Raw genomic sequence first — 22,248 nt, forward strand, 5'->3', positions numbered from 1 at the left:
AGCTGGGTGCAGTCTGGTCAAGGCATCTGTAGGCGAGTTTTGAACTGGATGTGAATGGTGATCGGGAGCCAGTGGAGTGAGCGGAGCAGTGGAGTTGCGTGGGAGAAGCGAGGCAGAGAGAACACCAGGCGAGCAGCAGAGTTCCGGAATGAGCTGGAGTGGATGGGTGACAGATGCAGGGAGGCCAGCCAGGAGGGAGTTGCAGTAGTCTAGGCGGGAGAGTACTAGGGCCTGGACAAGGAGCTGGGTGGCGTAGCTGGTGAGGAAAGGTCAGATTCTTCGTATGTTGCTCAGAAAGAATCGGCAAGTGCGTGCCAGAGTGGAGATGTGCTGGGAATAAGAGAGGCAGGGGTCCAGGGTGACTCCAAGGTTCTTAGCTGAGGAGGAGGGAGAGTGTGGTAGATTCTAGAGGAATGGAGATAGAAAGATCGGAGGAGGAGGGAAAGAAAAGGAGGTCAGATTTAGAGAGGTTGAGTTTGAGGTGATGCGAGTGCATCCAGGTGGAGATAGCAGACAGACAGGTAGAGATACGGGAGGGGATGGTGTAGTCAGAGGTGGGGAAGGAGAGGAAAATCTGAGCATCATCAGCATAGAAATGGTATGAGAAACCATAGGATGCAATGAGGGGGCCCAGGGAGCGGGTGTAGAGAGAGAACAGGAGAGGACCCAAGACTGACCCTTGGGGGACTCCTGTTGAGAAGGCGAGGTGTGGAGGTTGCTCCACATCAGGTTACCTGGTAAGTGTGGTTGGAGAGGTAGGAGGAGAACCAGGCCAGAGCAGTGCCAGAGATTCCCAGGTCAGCGAGAGAGGATAGTAGAATAGAGTGATCGACAGTGTCAAAGGCAGCAGAGAGGTCGAGAAGAATTAGGACGGAGGAGAGAGAGGCAGCTCGGGCAGAGTTTAGTGAGTTAGTGTCAGACAGTAGGGCGGTTTCAGTGGAGTGAGCAGAGCTGAAGTCAGATTGGAGAGGGTCGAGCAGAGAGTGGTTGGACAGGAAAGCAGAGAGCTGGCGGTGTACTGCTCACTCGAGGGTTTTGAAGAGGAAGGGTAGGAGGGAGACAGGACGGTAGCTCTGGAAGGAGGTGGGGTCGAGGGTAGGTTTTTTGAGGGGAGTGAAAGAGGTTTGTTTGAAGGCAGAGGGAAAGAGACCAAAAAGGAGAGAGGTGTTGAGAAGGGAAGTAGGGCAGGAGCAGCAGCTTGAAAGAGGTGAGTGGGGAGGGGGTCCAGGGCACACGTGGTGGGTTTGTGGCCCTGGAGCAGGGAGAAGAGGTCAGAGTGAGAGGGGAGAGAAGGTGGAGAAGGAGGGTGAGTTAGTAGGGGACGCAGTGGGTGTAGGGGTTGGAGCATAAGGGGGTGGGGGGGAGGGAGAGGTGTTAAAGAGTTTGCGGATATGTGAGATTTTAGAACAGAAGAGGCAAAGTCATCACAAGAGATAGAGGAGGAAGGAGGAGGGGGGAGGGTTTAGGAGGGAGGAGAAGGTAGAGAAAAAATGGCACTCACTTTAGATCGTCTTTTAATGTCTGGCTCAATCGGAATGTTGAGCATACTTTGACATACAAATTAACAATGAAGAAATTGCAGGATTTGACACTGACTGAACCTGCAAGCTCTCCCAACCAGTTGAAGTAATATATTCCCTGTGGTACCGCTAGATGGCACTAAAACAGCACTTCTTTACTCGTTTTTTTCATAAACATTTCTGTATGTAAATGAAAATTACTTGATTTTTTTCATATTTTAGACATCAGAGAGAACACTGATATTAATGCATACCGAATAGGTTAAAAAACAACAGAATACTGATCCATTAACAAGGTGTTCAACCGTGCGGTTCAATGGTCGAATTATGGAAAAAGTAGGTTACAGAAGGATGGGTTGATATAATCAGTAAAAAACTAATCTCATACACTATTTTTTTTTTCTTTTTCAAAAATGTACTTGAAATGGTGAATACAATTATTTAAAATCAGTAAGGTATTTTGCTCTTTCTGCAAGTAAATTTCATTTATCCAATATGTATCCAGTATGGTAATTATTAATATTTTCTATTTAATCCTTCAGTGCAAGTCTTTCTTATTTTATTTTATTTTGCGTCATAGCTTGTTGAGATAGAATAGATTCTAAAATTGCTAGCCTGTTCAGTGTTTGTTTTTTTTCAATTGTAGGATGTAAGACAGGTTATTTTATGGAAAACGACCCAGAAGTACTTTGGCCTTGATCCCAGACAATCCTCAGGACTCTAATGTTGAAGATCAAGGTGATGACCTAGAACAGGGGTGCCCAATCCTGGTCCTGGAGGGCTGATGTCCCTTTTGTTGCAACTGTGCCCTAAATTACTTAATTGGACCAATCAGGCCTTATTAGAAGCTTAATATTGGTCTAATTAATCAATTTAGTGTACAGTTTGAACAAAAACCAGGAGGGCATCGGCCCTCCAGGACCAGAATTGGGCACCCCTGACCTAGAAGATGACCCAGACTACATCCCTAAGCCAGAAGACCTGGATGATGACCATGTTTACATCCCTAAGCCAGAAGACCTGGATGATGACCATGTTTACATCCCTAAGCCAGAAGACCTGGATGATGACCATGTTGTTTAACGTATGGAGTACGATGGGGATGTTTTTTCTACCCCTTCTTGCGCACCATCTTCCAGCAGTGCTTCACCATGCACTTCATCTGCTGAACCCCCCAAGAAGAGACAGAGAAAAGGCAAACACACCCTTGTAGCAGTCTCCACAAAGGCACCCAAAGACAGCCAGAGAAAACCTGGACTCTGTTCACCCTGATTCCAGCTCCAAGAAGTCACACTAGGCAGAGACTGTGGAAGAAAGCTGACAACCCCATGTTCCAGGTTCCTGACCCAGTCTTTGATGTCCCGGACTGTCAAGTCCCCATATTAGTATTTCAAGATGTTCTTTACTGACCAGATGAATGAGCATATCACCGAGCAAACCTACCTGTACTCTGCTCAAGAGCTGGCATCCTCAAGCAACACGAATCCTGGTGAGCTTCAAGATTTTTTGTCATTGCTGCTTTATATGGGTGTGTAACAGGGGAGGTCTGTGCTGACTGTTTTACGTATGCATAGTGCTGCAGGAAGAGGGCAGCAGCCTCGTAAGATCCGCTTGTCAGTCATGGCAATGATACGGAGAGGTGGGGAAGAGGGTGTATTGGGTTTCCCTCTCTCTGAGTGGCTAAGAGGTGGGCCTTGGGGGGATTGCTGGACCTATAAAATAACACTCTGTTGTTCCCTCAGATCGACCCCTCTAGACCAACAATGCGCTAGCGGAAGCATTGCTCTAAAAGACCGTGAGCGGACAGAGAAAGAAAAAAAAAAAAACAGAAAACTCAAAGAGAAGAAAATAAAAATATAGGGGGGGAACCTTGGGCAGACCCCAACAGTATATGAGAATAGGCAAAGGTAACGGTAAAATGTAGGATGGAGACCCGGGCCGTACGGCTAGCGACAGTTGGGGAAACGCCGAGTGCAGCACCTTTATTTTGTAGTTTTGATTAAAAGTGTTTTATTTTCATTTTTTATGTGTACCTTCTATTTTTGATTATTATTTGCTTAGGCAACTGCGAGTGTCTAGTTGGTCATTCTTAGTTACCATTCCTGGTATCTGGGAACGGCAGACCTATAGTGCCACCTACCGGTACATAATAAATAGTGCTCCCGAGTGGTGTTTAGCACTACAAATTTCTGTCACCGGTGTCAGTGAATTCCTCACTCTTCCATAGGGTGTCAGTTTCCATACAATGTAGATCTAATTGCTGTTGATCCCTGTTTAATAGATAGTTCTTAGGAGCAACCTGTTAAAATCGTGACCAGTGTGGTCGTTGCAACCTGTGCCCAAAGGGTGTGTCCCAATGGAGGAGCTCCAAGTGCGGCAATGGAAAGCTGGTCCTGTGTTGGAACAATAAGCAACAGTGTTCTGTGGAACACCACCAGAAGAAACAGCTCATTACATGTTGTATATAGTCTAAATAACAGAATTCTGATTGTAACTTAGCTAAATATGCTATATAACTTATATCAATTTGTATTGTCTCAGCTGTCATGTAAGTGTTATGCAATCATACAAGCCGGCTGCAAATCTCCGCTATGACTCGGGACTCGAAATTCAGGCCCTGGTCAGAGTGGAGCTCGAGGGGGACCCCGAACCGGCAGACAAAGCCATCCGCAGTGCGTCCGCCACAGTCTATGCTTCCTGGTTGGGCAGGGCATACACCTCGGGCCACTTTGAAAAGTAGTCCGTGGCAACCAGGACAAAGCGGTTCCCCCTTTCAGAGTGGGGGAAGGGGCCCAGGATGTCGACTCCTATCCGCTCCATGAGCCCATAGACCGGGAACTGCTGGAGGGGGGCTTGCGACTGATCTGCCGGTCCCTTCTTGGCTGTGCAGTCGTCACAACGGCGGCAGTAGTCCGCCACATCACGGAGGCATCACCCCCAGTAAAAGCCCTGCCGAAGTCGCCGCAAGGTTGTGATGACTCCTAAGTGGCCCGTTCCAGAGGTGCTGTAATGTGCACAACACACAACACAAAGCAAAAAAAGGCTTCACACGGTACCTTTGACTACTTAAGCACACACTCAATCGGGCTTCTTCCCACAGCAAAGCCCTAAGTAGACTGCCTGCTGTTCTTAAATACACTGCAGCTGGCTGCAATTTATAATGTTCTCCAGCTGACAGTAATTAACAAAGCAATTATCACTAATACAATGAATTAACAACAATGCACTTTTTCCCCCCCACAGGGCCTCGTGCCATCTCACAAGATAATATTGTAAATCTCTAACACCTGATGAAGACACGTATGGTCAAAATGCATTGTGTTTCGTGTTTTTAATAATAAATAATAGTTTTTTTTTAGATGTAATTAGTATTTTAAGTAACATGCATAAGTAAATGTATTCTTTTAAACTCTTATTTAAATGCAATGGCTCTCAAACATCGACACCTCCTCTCATCAGCACTTGGGAAGCAAAGCGTCAGCAAGTTTCCACAAAGCCATTCCCTGTAACTACATCCCTCTCCTCTGAATGGACAGCTAAATCGAGATCCTTGCTATCATTGGTTGTTTCAAGTGTCCATTAAAAGAAAATGACTGATGCCATGATTATGAACTGGAGTGATTCCACCCATCGCTCTCCTTTTTTTTTTTTTTTTTTAATAAAGCCTTGAAGCAGCCAATGATAGTGCTAGCAGGGATGGACTTTTTAGTGAACTGGAACCCTCCAGCCTTAAGTGAAATAGGGGGACTGGTATTTAATTATGGTGTGCGATAATAAACTCAGTTACCCGGAGATCGTTGACAGATCCCAATGATCTTGAGACTTGGAAGGTTAGTCAGGTATGGGTCACAGCCAGATAATATGCTTGACCTTGTAAGCGGTGAGCACCCTCCCTGCCTATATGAAAAATGCTTTCCTGTTAAAAATGTACTGACAGTATGCATTTGCGTGTTAAAAACAATACTGAAATCTGCATTTGTTTTTTATTGGTGCGCATGTGTACCTGTGTACCAGTTATCTGAACCCCTGAGTATAATGATTATCATGAGAGATGCTTCTCTCATGGTGTAAGAACACAGTTTGGGCAGGCAAAAGTTTATAACCCCAAACTACACAGAATGTGTCTCTTCTACCAGAAGGTTCATAAGGGGCATCTCTCACAGTACATACATATTTTGTGAAGTGTTGAGCATTTCTATGATATAAACATTTTTAAAATTTTAGGAAATAGAATTCATGGATGCATAGCACAGCATTTTAATTAAATTTGGGATTGGGATGATGTGGGAACTTTAACACCACACTGGATACAACTAAATGCAGCAAAAATGTTTCAGAGTTAATATTACCAAATTACCAGGGATTAGGCATTTCATGTAATTCCTAACTACTATTTTCAGATATTTCGCGAAATGCCTGATATTACAATATGCCTGTAAGATTTTATATATACAACAGAACAGGCAGAAGGCACAGGTGTCGTTGTCCATCAAATCAACAGTACGAAGCTCACTCTTGAAATCAAGACTTAAAGGATGCTGCAGTAAGAATACCTCTTAAGAAAGGGGAACAAGACTAAAAGGCTAAAATATGCACAAGAACACAGAAATTGGACTATGGAACAATGGTCAAAGGTGCTTTGGACTCTTGATGGATGGACAACGACACCTGTGCCTTCTGCCAGTTCTGTTGTCAATTCAACGCTCGTCTTCTATCTATTCCTTAAGGATATTATCTTCAAGAATTGCTCATCCTTGCTAGACAGCTTTTTGGGTCTTCCAGTCCTGGGCTTGTCAATTACAAATTATGTTTATCTGTACTTGTTGATTATGCTTCGGATACCACACCTTGAAAAACTGAGTGATGCGAGCTATTTCACTCAATGTTTTTCCTTCTTTATGCAAGTCAAGGCTGTTATAATAGTAGAAAACACTAGTGGAGGCTTTGAGTAAATTGTTGATGCTCATAATGCATCAGAGTAGAAAAATGCAACATGTGTAAGACTTTTGTACAGCAGTGTGTATCTCTCTCTCTCTCTCTCTCTCTCTCTATGAAAAAATCTTGTTTCAGCTTTAACGGTACAGTAATTGTATTAATCTCTTGCTTTTTTTATTATTGAAAATGATTAAACTGGGCAGTTTGTTTTATGTGAAGTGACAGCATCTTAAAGTGAAACCGAATCCCAAATTTTTTTTAAAAATCTGCAATTCAATCCATTCTGTCCTGCTAAAAGCGGAATTTACTGTTTGAGACCCATAATAAAATGTGCATTGATCACTTTCCATCAGTACCGCTCAGTTGGTAGCAGCATGTGTAAATGACACATGCCAGAGGCCCAATGGTTAACAGAAGGTGTCGTAGCTTACAGGATTGGATATGACAGGTCTTACTGTAAATGAAACGAGAGGAATCTGCTTGACATACTGGATCTTGCTTGATTTAATGGGCAATTGAATAAAACATCTTACTGGTACTGGCATTCCGAACCACATTGGAAAATACACTTTATGAATCCAAGAAAACAAAACACCTGTATTAAAACACATTATCAATATCTGCAAGATAGGTGCCACAGCTTTTCAAATGCAGATGCAATTGAAGTCAGTATTTAGTTTAATCCAGAATTATTGACTTATCTGGACTGAGATTTATTTACGGTAATATTGAAATTGTAAAACTGTATAAGGTTTTGAAGGGAAGTCCACTCACACAAATGCAGCAGACACAGTATCAGCAATGCCTAAGACAGAGGGAAAAACAAGATTCAGCATCATACATAATAACATTTACTCTGGTTGAGATGTATGGTACTTTTTACCTCCTTCTATGTTTGTGTTGATATATTAAAACCCTTCAATGTTTCAGGATAATCCTCATGACAGACATCATAGACATGTCAAGGTTTTTATTACAAAAATACATTCTGTAAACCACATGCAGTCAGAACTGATGTAGTTTTAATTCTAGAAATTCATGCAGTATTGTCTAGATATACTTTGTATAAATTACATGGTCAGTGGGAAATGGCATAAACGGTTTTGAATCCATCAAAGTAATATTATTTACATCGGGGTCATTCTACCATTAGAGTGTCTTTTGCATCCTGAGGCCATATTTTGGCTAAAACAAGTGATTTACTCAAACAAGTGGATGCATCATAATAGTATTATGTAATTTATATTCACATGCTCTTTAAAAAAAAAAAAAAAAAAATAAACACACACACACCACACAGTTTAAGCAAAATGTAGCTTTCAGCAATGTCCCTAATCAACATTTTACTAAATCCTTTCAGAAATAAACCAAATCCTAAACATTGATAAAATGCTACCATTATAACAGAAAACAACATTTTTTCTCAACTATACATTTACACAATTGAGATTATATATATTTATTAACATAAATTAAAATATTTAATACTTCAACCATGTTACTGAGGAGAACTACCCCTGCAAAAAAATTAATTATCCCACAAATAACATGACCTTCGGCATGCAACCTTATCGAGGAAGATACAGGAGAACTCCTCCAGGCATGTCCAACCCATTTTTTTCACATATTTCAAGCTAACTTGTCTTGGGGTACGTAGGGTATTTTAAAAGTGTCAGCCATGTTACATGATGTAATTAGACTACTTCAATGTTTCCAAAAATCTACAATTAGTTTTAGAAACCCTATGAAGCCCTTTACCAGAAGCACAACATGTACTCCCATTCTGTTTACAGCATGAGACAGAAAGGCAATATATAACTTTGTTGCAAATGTCAACTCAGTTATTGTCAACTCTGTTACATACTTAAGAGTTGACTGAACAATTATTATTATTATTATTATTATTATTATTACTGATAGTGTAAGGATTATTGCCCACAAAAGGTAACATAGTAATAACGACCCTTGTCATAGAGCACTTCTTGTTTTTTTTTTTTGTTTTTTTTTTCTATAAATCGCTCTTCCGGCAGTGATCAGAGGACAGACGCCTGATCTCAAACCCAAGAGCACTGGAACTGACATGTTGAAAAGAGCTTTGAAACAGACTACAAAATGTGTAAAAAGCAGTCAGGATGTTAACAATGAAGAGAGAAATGACAGGTAATTTATTTAAACAGTTGTAGCAACAAGTGGAGACATATAAAACTATATTTTCCAGAACCCCACAACTTATTCTTAAGACAAAATTCAGTTTTCTCCACAATATCTTATTTTTGGTTTTAACATAACTTGCTTTGTTGATTGACAAAAGGGAAGAGAATGATCCATTACAAAAATTGCATTTAGGGACATGGTATCCATCTAAAAATGTTCGCCAAATTGTTTGCCAAATTGTTACTTACATGTCCGTAACAGTTGACGCAAAATATGGTTTAGACAGGGACAAAAAGTGTTTTTGGTATATTTTAAATGCAGTTTTCTAATAAAAAAAAAAGTGTATTGTTAAAATGCATGTTGCTTTTCAATGTTTTTACAAGGTGCAAAAGGCACTCTAATAATAGAATGACCCATTAAGACATTTGATGGAATTAGTTGGATCTGTCTGGTGTACAGATGCTAATCACACCTGTGATTTTCATTTTAGCAGCAGCTTGACTTACCACAAATATTTCCTCCGATTTCAATGTACACATAGCCTTCATTTCCCCATGAGGTTCCCCATGAGTTCCGCACTATCCAGTATGGTACATCTCCTTTAAACAAATGCAAGAGATATACAAAATGGGCATTGTTTATGTAAGTTAAAACTGTATAATTCAGCCTGTCCATTATACTACACGATATTGTGATGTCCTACCTAGACCTTTTAATGCAGAACCACCCTGCCCATTTGTGAAACTATGGTTACATGTTGGGAATTATAATATTATGGGCTAATTGACAAGCACAGATCATTTTGTCATATTCTTTTTTCTTTTTTTAATTTAGTAGTCGCCAATTAATTTTTTTGTAGTTTTCTCCCCAATTTAAGTTTACAATTATTTTTGTTTAGCTCAGCTCACCGCTACCACCCCCACGCTGACTCGGGAGCGGCGAAGACGAGCACACGCTGTCCTCACGCGTGTGCCGTCAGCCGCACGCATTTTTCACACTGCAGACTCACTATGCAGCCACCCAGAGCTACAGCGTTGGAGGACAACGCAGCTCTGGGCAGCTTACAGGCAAGCCCGCAGGCACCCAGCCAGACTACAGGGGTCTCTGGTGCAAGGTGAGCCGAGAACACCCTGGCTGACCTAACCCTCCCTCCCCCTGGGCAGCGCTTGGCCAATTGTGAGCTGCCCCCTGGGAGCTCCCATCCTTGGTTGGCAAAGAAATAGCCTGGACTATAGGGCGCATCCTGCACTCTACGCGAGTGCTTTTACTGGATGTGCCGCTCGGGAGCCCCATCAATTTTGTCATATTCTGAGGTGATGTGATGGCAAACCTGTTTCCTATATCGTTATAGGAAAGCCGGACGTCTGAATATTGGGAATATCAGCACAAGCATGTAAATAGACAGAGGCTCAAATTCAATATAACCCATGACCATACTCATGGACACTGTATATGACTGCCTACCTGTTCTGTCGAATCCTGTAACAAGGACAGCATGATTAGCCTCCTGACTGGAACAGTGATGCTGTATAACACCCCCGAGATAGTCCTGCCAACTCACTGCATCTACTGTCACTACCAGGGGCCCCCACTGCACAAGCTTCTCCATCATTTCCTCTTCTTGGCCACTTGATAAAAGAAAAGGCTATAATGAAATACAGTTGTAGCTCGTAAAGTGTCTATCATGGTTACATTTCCAAACATTTTCACATGTAAATAACAATTTTGGGAAAATAAAACAAATATTAACATTCATATTTGTAGAATTATTCTATTAGCTTCTCATCCATTTCTATTACACTAAGGTTTTACAGTAGTGTCAATTTTTTAACCACCTCTATGCCACCTCTGACGTTAAGAACACATTGGTACAGGTCTGATATATCACAATATTCTACTTCTTGTTTAGAATCAATTTGTAAATCATTTTGGATCAACTGCAGCATACCAAATTTAGTCCACTTGTTGCACCCGACAGGGGAGTTAAAGTGAGTTTGATCCACTTGCTTGGATGCACCATTGCTAACCCCAATTGCAGCGTTCCAAAAGTTGATTAGATCATTGGGATCGTCAGTTAAACTAGATCAAGTTCAATACTGATTGCAGCGTACTAAACCAGACCCTTGTGGTCACAAAAATGATCCACATAAACTAGATTAAGATAGTCCTATTAAGTTGTCAAGACTACCCTAGTCTGCTTGCTTGGATTTGTCCCCTTTTTTCAATATTGGCTTGAAAATCTGTTCAAAATGGGTTATACTTACAAAAGCGCTGTTCTTTACATTCCTTAGGTCTGTATTACATATCTCAGGACATAATGTATATTAATAAACGGTTTAAACTTCCGATACAACTTTGCAGTGCTTATAAAACTTACCATGGTCATTTTACATGGTACTCTTACACTTTCAAATGTTTTTTCTAATGCTAATACTGTGCATTTACAGTGTTTTTTAATGATGGTTATTGTTCTTACCATACCTCCTTGTACATTGTGCTTAACTGTGCTACTTTACAATGCTTTCACATATTATACGGTGCTTACAAACATATTAACAGTAAAGTTGTATACAGGAATGGTATGGACCAACCAAGTTACTATTGTAGTGGCAAAACAAATTACATTGCGATAGCTGTGAAACCACGGTAAGCATGAAAAGTGCTGCTAGCCTAGAGAGAGTTTCAACTTAACCAATAAATTATTTGATATTGGAGACAGTATCAAAAGCAAATGTTTACCTGAAGTCATATGCTTCATAACCTTTGATTGAAACACCAAACGTAGATTTCGGAAAGAAATGACACACTCCTGTTAATGCCTTAAACGGATATTCTGATGTTTTCACTATTTTCTCTTGTGTCTGAAAATAACAATACAAACAAATACAGGGTAAGTACCACAATTACTGTTAAAAACTTTTCTGAAGTAAAAGATCACAAATTACTTCATGAAGTAAGTGATGGGAACATTAAAAACAAAATCTGTCGTGTGACTTTTCCCGGTGAGTAAAATGTACACTGTATGTGTTTTAATCAAACCTTTTAACCCTTGTGTAATGTTTAAGTAACTTCAGTGTAGTGTAGTTCTGAATTTAGCTGTCAGTTTACAGTTTCTAGATGTGGTTCTCCCACTAATTGAATTGTGTGTGTGTGTGTGTGTGTGTGTGTGTGTGTGTGTACGAGGCATTTGAGTGGTTAGAGTGTATGTGAATGTGTACACAATCTTTTTTGCATGCAAGTCTGAATATTTACGTAGACAAAAAAATAAACAACACACCTGATTCAGCCAGCTTAAAGCACCAACTGTTGAACCACCATTGCACCCCTGGTTCTTGTAGGAACAATCAATGACTTGCTGAACGCTAAGCTCCTTCAGGGCATTTCCTTGGATTGCATAAACCGATTCTATACCCCCAACAACACTGAATGCCCAGCAGCCACCACACTATGGGGGGGAAAAAATAGGTTAAAACAAGGATAATTCAGTACACTATAAATGACGAGCATGACAGTATTAGAAGACTTTTTGCTGTGTCAACCAACAAAATTAAGGAAACCACTGTTTAAATGCATTGCTTTATCACAAGGAAATAAAAAAAATGTATCCAGTACAAATGAAGGCACTTGCTGAAGCATTAGAATTTGTAATTTGAATGTTTTTGACTTTATTGATGAATTATTTCATCGTGCAAGACATTAACCTTTCTAGCATTCAAAATGTAGGGGTAACAGTCACATCTTTAAAAGAAAAAAAAACAGCAGAAATGAAAAATTAGCCACATTATAGATTGTGCTAGTATCTCCAGTATAAGCATTTTTTTTTATTGTTTAAAAAAAAAAATGCTACTCCCCTCCAGTAAGTTTGATTAGCTGGCGATTTACGTTTCCTGGTCAGTAAAAAATGTACACTGTGCATGTTTTAATCAAACCTTTTAACCCTTTAAGCCAATTAAAAGAACGTAAAAAGATATGCGCACAACACTTACTGATTGTTGGCTTTGTACCGGAGTAACAACATTTTTATCTCTCCAGTCAAATCTGGGTGCCAGGGGAATGTTAAGAGTGTCTTCCTTCAGCTTGGTGTATTTCGGAACCTGCACGTGTCTGCCACCTAGATATCTTTCTAAATAATAATAATAATAATAATAATAATAATAATAATAATAATAAAACACAGCTACACAACTTAAAGCCGATAATTTAATACACATTCATACACATTACAGCAGGAATTAACTGAGAAGGTAAATTAAACTGCTTCCTATGCTTCCAACCTTACAGTAATACAGTATTTGTTTTACTTCACGAAGGGTGTTCAATAAGTTCAGTGCCTAGCACTAAGCTTTTTAGCCAAATCCTATAGACTTCTGGCTTTAGTTATAGCCAATTAAGCCTAAATGGCTGTAACTGCTTTACAATTGAGGTCTTGTTACCATGGACCAGTAAACCAGACACAGAAGTAGAGCAAGCAGGATAAAACAGGTAGAGAGTTTAGGGCAGTAAGTGGGGTACGGCACACAACTCACACACACAAAAATTGAAAATTCTGCCAATTTTTTTGCTCATTAAGCTTTAATAGGTCATTTTAAGAACAACAAAGTGAGAAATACAGAAATTATGGATTTATTTAGGTGAAAACATTACTGTGCATTACCTTTCAGTTCAGGGTGGTGAGCAACTGATGTAGTAGCCACTAGAGATGCAAAATAACTTAACTCACACACTCAAACACAAAATTCTACCAAATTTCCACCCCCTTGACCTTTTAGATTTTTTTTTTAAATGCAGAAAATAAAAATAAAAATTCAGGTTTTTAAAAAAACATAATAAAAAAAAATACAGCTGCAACTTCAGTCCATGCCACATCATATGCGACTTACACCTAACCATAAAATTAAACCCTACATCTAACCTTACCCCCTAAACCTCACTAACTGTTACTGCTATTTCAACACTTGCTGTTTCTATTGTCAACACCGTTTCTTTTGCACCCTCTAGCAGCCTCTAGTGGCTACTACATCCGACACTGACCACCCTGAACTAAAAGGTAATAAATAATACGCAGTAACGTTTTAACCTATATTTCATAAATAAAGTCATACTTTTTGTATTTTCCTCCGTTTACTTGTATTAAAATGACATAACTTAACGAGCAAACATTTGGCAGAATGTTCTATTTCTGACTGTGTGAGTCAGTTAAGTGTACCGTAACCATTACGAGTTCTTCATGCTTAAGTCAGATTCATGCTTGAGTGTTCTACACAGGCCGAGCTTTGTGGTTCAAAATAAACTTTGACATGTTCTTGCTGACTTGCCAGTACAGAAAGGTTCTACTTCCAGGTATTCAACTCAAGTAACTTTTATAAAAACGTGTTCATTTTCAAAGGTCGTCTGTTATTCCAAGTGCCCACCAATCACAAGCAGCTGCCATGCAAGTCTGTGGTCATGCTGAGCAACTAGCAAATAAGAGCTGAGCAGGTGTAGACCGTGCTTTACACTCACCCCTAAATTCAGCTGGAGATAAATCAGAAAACTCATTCACTCCATACTTCGCCGACTTATTACTGGAACTGCGTGAAAAATAATTCAAATATACATGTCTTCCAATGCTTTTCTGAAAAACAAAACAAACAAACAAAAAACAAACACAGAATAAATTATTTTAGTACTCATTATATATATATATATATATATATATATATATATATATAGTAAAAATGACATGCTCCAACAGCAAATTTTAATCACGTTATACAATTTAACATTTATTATTTCTCGCGTGCAGTTACTTGCAATATTTTGGCAACTACAGTGTTACTACAGTAATATTAAAAACAGCAACGGTTCATTTACGTAGAGTTTGTGTGTGTGTGTGTGTTTATTTCATCACTAAATAAATATTAAGACAATTATTTAATTTAGCATTGGTTTACCAAAATTGTAAAGTTACATAATTATCCCCGGCGTCTAAGCGAGATGATCAGACTTTTCTACAGCTCAGTCCCCACGTACCTTAAACCTTTTGAACCTGATGGAAAACTCAGCACTGCCTGGTTCATAACTTGGGTTAAAGTCTTCACGAAATTTCTGAAAGGCACTCGCTTCTGAGTTCGAATCTATACTTGTGTCATAGACAGAGTGGTTTGCGGCCGAAGGAGAGACATGAAGACTGGAAAGAGAAATGCTTAACACCGATGAATAAGACAGCTCACTGACAACAAGTACAACAAACTGCAGGACAGAAAGCTTCATTGAGGCAGAGGAGGTTTGCATTCAAAAGCCGCAGCCCTGATGCAACGTGAAAAAAAGTAAAACAAACAACCAAATAAAAACAAAAAAAAACCCATACAAAACAGCTAACACATACAGAGCTGCTTCTTTTTTTAATCACGTGGATTAAAATTTGCATTGAGTTCCTTCCTCTAAATATCCCAAACATCCGGTGTTTTAACTTTCACTTCGTGTACGTATTGTTTTAAGTATTTCACTGTACGGTAACCTTTTCATTTGTATATCAGTACATTATTGTTTATGTGCAGAATTATTTTTAAACACTGTAGTTTTTTGCACATCACGCTAGTCTGCTGTTTTTTGAAGTCGACTGCTTGTGTTGGCACTAGGATTTTTTTCTTTTTAACGACCATTTAATTATGAGTGTAAATCTAGTCGTTCTTCTCGAGAGCTGCTCTTGTGATGCAAACTGATACTCTTTCAGTTGATCAGTAAATATACTGATGTATTTAATGCTACAAGTGTACGTTAACACTTGTCGTTCATGTAATATAAATACATAGCCAAAATACTGCCTAGGTCTGCTCTATCACAGATGAATTCCATTTGAAACTAATGTTGTGAAGTATTGTTGTTTTATGACCGTTGAATCACGATAATTATGCACCAAGGGAAATAACCTTTGTCAGATTTTTTTTTCTTCATTACAATTAAGGGTGACAGCATGTTATAACCCAGATCTCAGTGAACTGTAAAAGTTGCACCAAAGAAGGTTTCAGATTGCCCTGACATACCCTAGCAGGAGACAGATGTGAAATCCACCTGCTGAAGATGCTGTGTACATCAAGAAGACAACTCATTTGAAGTTTGTACGTTTATCTCCAAGTCCTTACCTGTCTCGTTTGTCTTGGAACTTTTTTTTTTCTCACCTGTATTGTCTTTGAGGGTTTTCTGAATATATATTCTGGTGACATTACTTCACTACCCTCAGGTCTTCTTTATCATGGTAAAAATACACTGTGTCTCCTTAGGAGTGAAACTCGCTTATGTTAAACAACCAAAAACACTGGTAGTTGCACCTAAAATGTATACTCTATGGTATTGCATAATGTAAGTCTTCTGTTAACTTGCAGATTTATTAAATCAACAAAATTCAACAGGACCATTCTATTTCAAAATTGTGGCTTAGCCAACTGGAATATATTAAAGGCAGCACTGCACCGACAGATTATAACATTTTATATAAAAAGTTAAACTGAAACTAGTACTGTTTATAAGACAATGAAACAGGATTTGTAAAGCACATTATGTAAAGCTGTATTTTGACTTATGCAAATGTGGGATCAAAAGACACTAACAGGCCCCCATAGCTGGTTATTTTGTTGCTGAACATCCATGGGGTAGGATTATAACACACACAAAAGTGTATTAACCAACTTCAACAGTCCTAAGGATATGGACTTTTTTGTTTGTTTTTGATATTGCACAAACTGCATGATGCCTAGACGTCATGTGGTAGTACACTGGTTCACAACACTGTAGAACCATAAGAGTATTTAAAGGGTTAAACTTTGCTATAATGATCTAGCACCAGAAATAAATCTGATGAGTCTGTAACAGTGTAGCTTGGAAAGAAGTAAGCCCCTGGTCACCATAGTAACATCTGACAAGTAATGGGGGGAGACAGGCCCTCCTGAATTCCTGAGCCTAGAACAGGCCTCTGTATAAGTAAGAGATAGCAAGTATGGATGCACCTGGGTCTCAAGGTCAGATGCTGGCAAGAGAATAATTTTACAGTTGAAGATGTTCTTTGTTCAAGTGAATTATACAGTCAGTTGGAAAAAAAGGATGCTGCTATCAACATCTAGCAAGCAATATGTCAGAAGGAGGCAGCATGTAACATTTTAAACTGCAAGCTGTGAATAACATCTAGGAAACACCCAATAATTAATAAACTTGAAGAAGACGCAAAGATTGTTTAAAGGAATTTAACATACAAATAACTTCACTGCCTGGGATCGTGATTAAAGAGGACAACTAATGATTTAAAGACAATTAATGGACCTACCAGGAATGGTCAATTTTACTGGAAGAATTTATGTTTTGTTAAACAAAGGCTCAACACTGCATCAACTCTGTATTCCCAATTAAACTAAAGAATAGAATGGGTTACAGAAGATATACTTGGTGAATTAAATGTATATTTGCAAAAAAGTTGATAGTGGTGTAATTTAAAAAGGGTGTGTAATATTTAGTTTACTTACAAAAAGAAAGGCTAGTTTTAATCTTCCATGAAAGTGAATTACAGCTAACAGAATAATTACAAGGCGATCTTGAATAAGGGGTGCTGAATCTTATTTTCCTTAAAGAACAGATGAATGGTTTTTAAAATGTTTTTGTGCCTTGATTCTAATTAAAGGATACATGTTTAACAACTGATTGATAAAGAATTAAGAATGATTTCATAGTATCCTATTATTAGAATTTATATTCATTTATTTACTGACTCATATTTACTCAATTATCTTGCTTGCATATTTATATTATTGTATTTACTGACTTAAGAATATAATTAGTTCTTATAGAATAGATAAATTATAGATATTGAATGTATTGCTTTCACTTGCAATTGACATTTACACTGAGATTTTGCCTAACCAGTATTGCTCACTGAGACTAATGTGCTGATTTATAATATTTTGATATTAACCTTCTTTCCTGCTTTTGTACTACATTTTATTTACAAACTTTTAATAAAAGTTATAAAAGATAGAACAGTGTTGCATGTTTTATTGTACAATTGTTTCCTTGCTATCTTCACAGCAAATTTAAATCAAATCTGTAGGAGTCATAATCTAACACTTTTCCAGTGAACATATGGCTCCATTCCACAGTGTAAAAGTTACACTTTTGAAAAAGTAAAAAAAAAAAAACACTTTCATAGTGTAAAACATTTAACACTATGGGAGTTAAATTTACGTCTCTTTCAGTGTATAACGAGCACCTCATTATTGTAAAATTAACTACCTAAGTGTTCAGAAATAACACTGCTGTAGTGACAATTGAACTCATATGAGTACACAATTATACACTCAGTATATAAACTATGTACACTTAACAAGTGTAAAGTAATATCTTCATAATTTATCAAATATTGTTTCATTGCCTCGAAAGTAAATGAAAATATTGTAGCAAGCACAGGAATGATCGGGGAGACTCACAGATACAACATGGTTTATTTAGGCAGTCAGCACCATCCAAACACTCAAATGCACACAGACAGCCCTTTCCCTGCCCAGAGGACTACCCCGCCCCTCAAGGTGACATTCACATAGTACATAAAACAACACAGGAAGGTTTCAACAGTTAGAATATGGCAAAATAACTAATAGGGCCACTAAAATAATCACAACATTTATAATAAGTATATGAAGAAGGAATCTATGAAAAAGACCTAGGAGTTTATGTTGACTCGGAAATGTCTTCATCTAGACAATGTGGGGAAGCTATAAAAAAGGCCAACAAGATGCTCGGATATATTGTAAAAACAAGTGTTGAATTTAAATCAAGGGAAGTAATGTTAAAACTTTAAGACCTCTTTGAGGCCAGCTGGCATCAGACAACAGGGTGCTGTGGTTTCTGTCCTGTGCCACGATAGCTTTAGCATGGTTGCTTAATTTCTTTTGTGTTTTTTTTTTTTAAATTATTATTATTATTATTATTATTATTATTATTATTATTATTATTGTATCCTGTCTCTGCTATTCCCACGACTAACCAGCCTTGACCGAATGGCTACCCTTCCACAGGCCTATATGCAATTAACATGTTGTTGCTTATCAAGTTTAAGCAGGAGGAGAAATGTGAAGGGGAAAAAGTGGTGGGACTGCGGCAACATTTCTTTGCTTATGGGCACCCAAAGTCTGCCCTTGCACATCAAATAGTAATAATAAAAGTGATCAAGGTCAAGGTTAGTTTGCACATGGACACTAGGCAAGACTGTGTGATAAAACTAGGGAACATAAGCAGTACCACAGCACTGTTTCTATTCTTGTATAAACAGTCAACAACAAAACTTCAGGCTCAGAAACATCTCATTCTTTTTGATAGTGTCAGTGACTCTTGCACTAAATAGTAGCAAGACACTTTTTTCAGAATACATTTCACAAGTAAATTCTGACAAGCAGCTGTACATCTATTCTGTGCTCATAAATCTGCAGGGTATAAACGTCATTATTTATGATGCTGCCTGTGGTCCAATAACACAAAATGAATGGTAGGACACCATCCATCAGGAATGTTGAGAATCCCTGTGGAAGTGCTGAATTCTGCCATGTGGCTGTTATTCCAAGGATTGAATTCCTCCTTGACCTGAATAGTTCCCAAACTGAGCATATACTGTTATGCAAGGAGAGTGGCTTCTGTTTCTCAGTGTCTGGTGTCTCCAATGGGCAGGATTCACGGCTCTAGTAAATGTATTGTTCAGCAGAACCAAGGGGCCTACATTACTCTGTAGCCATCCTGTAAATATAATCTGCGGGGCTAATGAGATTGAAAACTGTATGTGTCAAAGGCCAATCCGATGTTATATTTATAGAAAATAAATTATGTAGCGGGTCACTTACATGAATTACAGTACACAGTTCTTCCAGTAGCCAGTGAGTAAATATGTTATCCAATTTCAAAGTAAAGTGGGTTTTTGAAAAAAAAAATTTAATCTTTAATATGGCCACAAGGGGGCACCAACGCTCCTCTTATTGATCAGTTGTATTGGGTTATACAACAAACTGTGAACTGCTTTGCTTGTTAAACCCAGTTTTACCTAAAATTAAAAAAGCATGCTTGGAAAATGTATACTATGTAACTACTCTGTGTATAATTTATCAGGGGAATAACATGAACTGACCCTAGGCAGACATATACTACCAAGTCCTATCTACTTTATGTGATCCTAAACAGCCAAAATACATTAAACACATATTTTTTTTGTATTGTATTTATTTAATAATACAGTTACATATACCAGAAAGAAAATAAGCCTTTCTGTTTTTAATTATATAAATTCATATTTGAAATCTGTTGTACAATAGGTACTTTCTTCTGACTTATTTTGTTTCCCTATATTTTCCAAAAACATTTAGAACTGCTTCACTATTAAATTATGCACCTGAAAATGATATGATATAATACTTTCATAACATTACAAAACTTCCTCATAGTAAATTTGCACAGTAATTTTGAAGTTTTCTCATGCTTTTCCCGTTTGCCATGTTTTTTTTTTTTTTTTTTTTTAATATGCCTTACCAAATCTCTGGGTTTCACAGTGCTTGCCTATCTTATTTTTAGTTTTTAACAGAGGCAGACACACTACAAGGTAGATGGCTTCCATTTTGGGCTCTCTCACCAGTCCAGGCCGTTATCAAATGCCTATTTTTCCGATGCTTTAATGGGGCCCTGGTTTGTACATATAGATTTAAATAATGGCTTTTTGTTTTGTTTTGCAAGCCCTGTTATTTTTTAGGAGACCACTGCAATTCTATACAGAATAATAGCAATATTATTTTTGTTTTCCTATCAACATATCAGACTTTTTGTCCAGCAAACAGTAATACCCAACACTTTGTTTTTTTCATATACCCATTTTATCGCCTCCTTGTGGGCATCAGAGGCTCTACAGCATTTAAATTTAGCATGCCATAAAAAAATAACAGTATTTTTGTAGTTTTACTATGCATTTTTCATAGTTATACTATGCAATTCCCATAGTTTACCCTGGTGTGCCATGTTTATTAATATCCTTTACCATTCCTCCCGATTCTTTACAATGCTTGCCTGTGCTTTACCATGCTTTCACTATGTCTCATTACACTTTGCTATGCTTTTACTATTGTACACGTTTATAAGGGTGTACCCACAGAAAATAGCTCCCGCAACAAGGAATATTTTAAGCGTTCACATTTTGCACTTGTATTTCAAATACTTTTGAAAATTGACTTGCCTTTAGTCGCAGTTTTACCCACTTCAATTTATTTGTAAAAAAGGTAAAGCACTTTTGAGGGAAGGAAGGATGAAGAATAATATGCAGTACGGTTCTGTGAATTGCTAAACTAGGCTAACCACCTCAATTAGGGATTTGTGGGTATTAAGCTCTGCCTACTGTTGCCTTGACAACCAACCTAACCTCTTCCAATTTCGAGTTTGTCTCATAAGGAGTCATTACTTTATGCATTTTACTTGCTTCCTTGAAATTGAATTGCTAATTCTTTGATTAATCCATTTAAACATGTATACAGTGTATTGTGTAAAACTATGACCAGATAATTAAACATTGAGGGACAGGATGCACATTGATTACTCTGTTGCTGCCTGCAGTAACACACCATTTGATTTACTTAGTAAAGCTCTGCCAGAACGTGTTGTCTCTCACCTGCAGGTAGATGGCATATTGATGGTTTGTATTTATTTATTTTTAGCTGAGAGTTGAGCCTCTAACTAAACATGGATACAATGAAGCTTACTGTAACTAAGAAGACCAATTATAATTTATTGTAAATACACATCTTACTTAGTTTGCAATTAGAGGTTGAGGACAAATATTTTGTGCTACTGATCTAGATCAAAAGTACGCTCTGACGTCACACCACAGTCCATTAAACACAATATATGTACAGTATTCTATTTAATGAACCAGAAACTATTGGATAACATTTGAATTCCAAGCCAAAATACTGGATATTTTAGTGTACGGAGCCCAGATACAAGTATGACCTCGATTTGGGGTTCATTGAGGACTTGGGGTTAAGGCTGGGTTCAGGTTAGGCCATTTTTATTAACCTCTATGAACCCCAAAGCATTGCGGTCATATTTCTACTTGGGACATATCTACAGTGCCGAGAAAACGTTTGTCAACCCCAATGATAATTATGAAAATTCCATAGTTTTACCAGCCTTCTTGAATCAAAACCAGTCTTTTCATAAATATCCAATAGGGTTTATATTAACCAATTCCATGTCTTTTGAAACAAAATGATGTATGAATTAGAAAAACAATGAGTAATTAAGATTCAGGGTATGTGAAAAAGTAAGTGAACCCCTGGTTTTATCAGCTCGATTAAGGGGATAATTAGATTCAGGTGTTTAAATAATTAGGTAGATCTTCAGGAGTAAGTTTGGCCCCACCCTATATAAAGATCAGAAACTTTTTGAGTTTGGTCTTCACCATACAGGTGTGTGGAAACACATCATGCCACGATCAAAATAAATCTCTGAGGACCTCAGAAAAACAGTTATTGATGCTCATCAGGTTAAAAGGGTTACAAAACTATTTCTAAGGATTTGGGGCTCCACCAATCCACTGTCAGACAGATAGTCTACAAATGGAGAAAGTTCAAGACCACAGTCGCTCTAC

The 22,248-nt window shown here is 38.2% G+C and overlaps 1 protein-coding gene across 1 annotated transcript; it reads right to left on the reverse strand.

The window, feature by feature from the left end:
- Nucleotides 1–6,935: 6,935 nt before the first annotated feature.
- On the reverse strand, nt 6,936–15,012 carry ctso (cathepsin O). Its single transcript, XM_034014110.3, has 8 exons — nt 14,622–15,012; nt 14,112–14,223; nt 12,596–12,732; nt 11,887–12,054; nt 11,349–11,470; nt 10,074–10,237; nt 9,116–9,208; nt 6,936–7,260 (listed from the first exon to the last, which is right to left on the reverse strand). The coding sequence occupies exons 1-8, from the start codon at nt 14,880–14,882 to the stop codon at nt 7,226–7,228; spliced, it is 1,092 nt and encodes a 363-aa protein (XP_033870001.3). The 5' UTR covers nt 14,883–15,012; the 3' UTR covers nt 6,936–7,225.
- Nucleotides 15,013–22,248: the final 7,236 nt, after the last annotated feature.

Source organism: Acipenser ruthenus, chromosome 2 (assembly GCF_902713425.1).
Source record: "Acipenser ruthenus chromosome 2, fAciRut3.2 maternal haplotype, whole genome shotgun sequence".
Lineage (NCBI taxonomy): Eukaryota > Metazoa > Chordata > Actinopteri > Acipenseriformes > Acipenseridae > Acipenser > Acipenser ruthenus.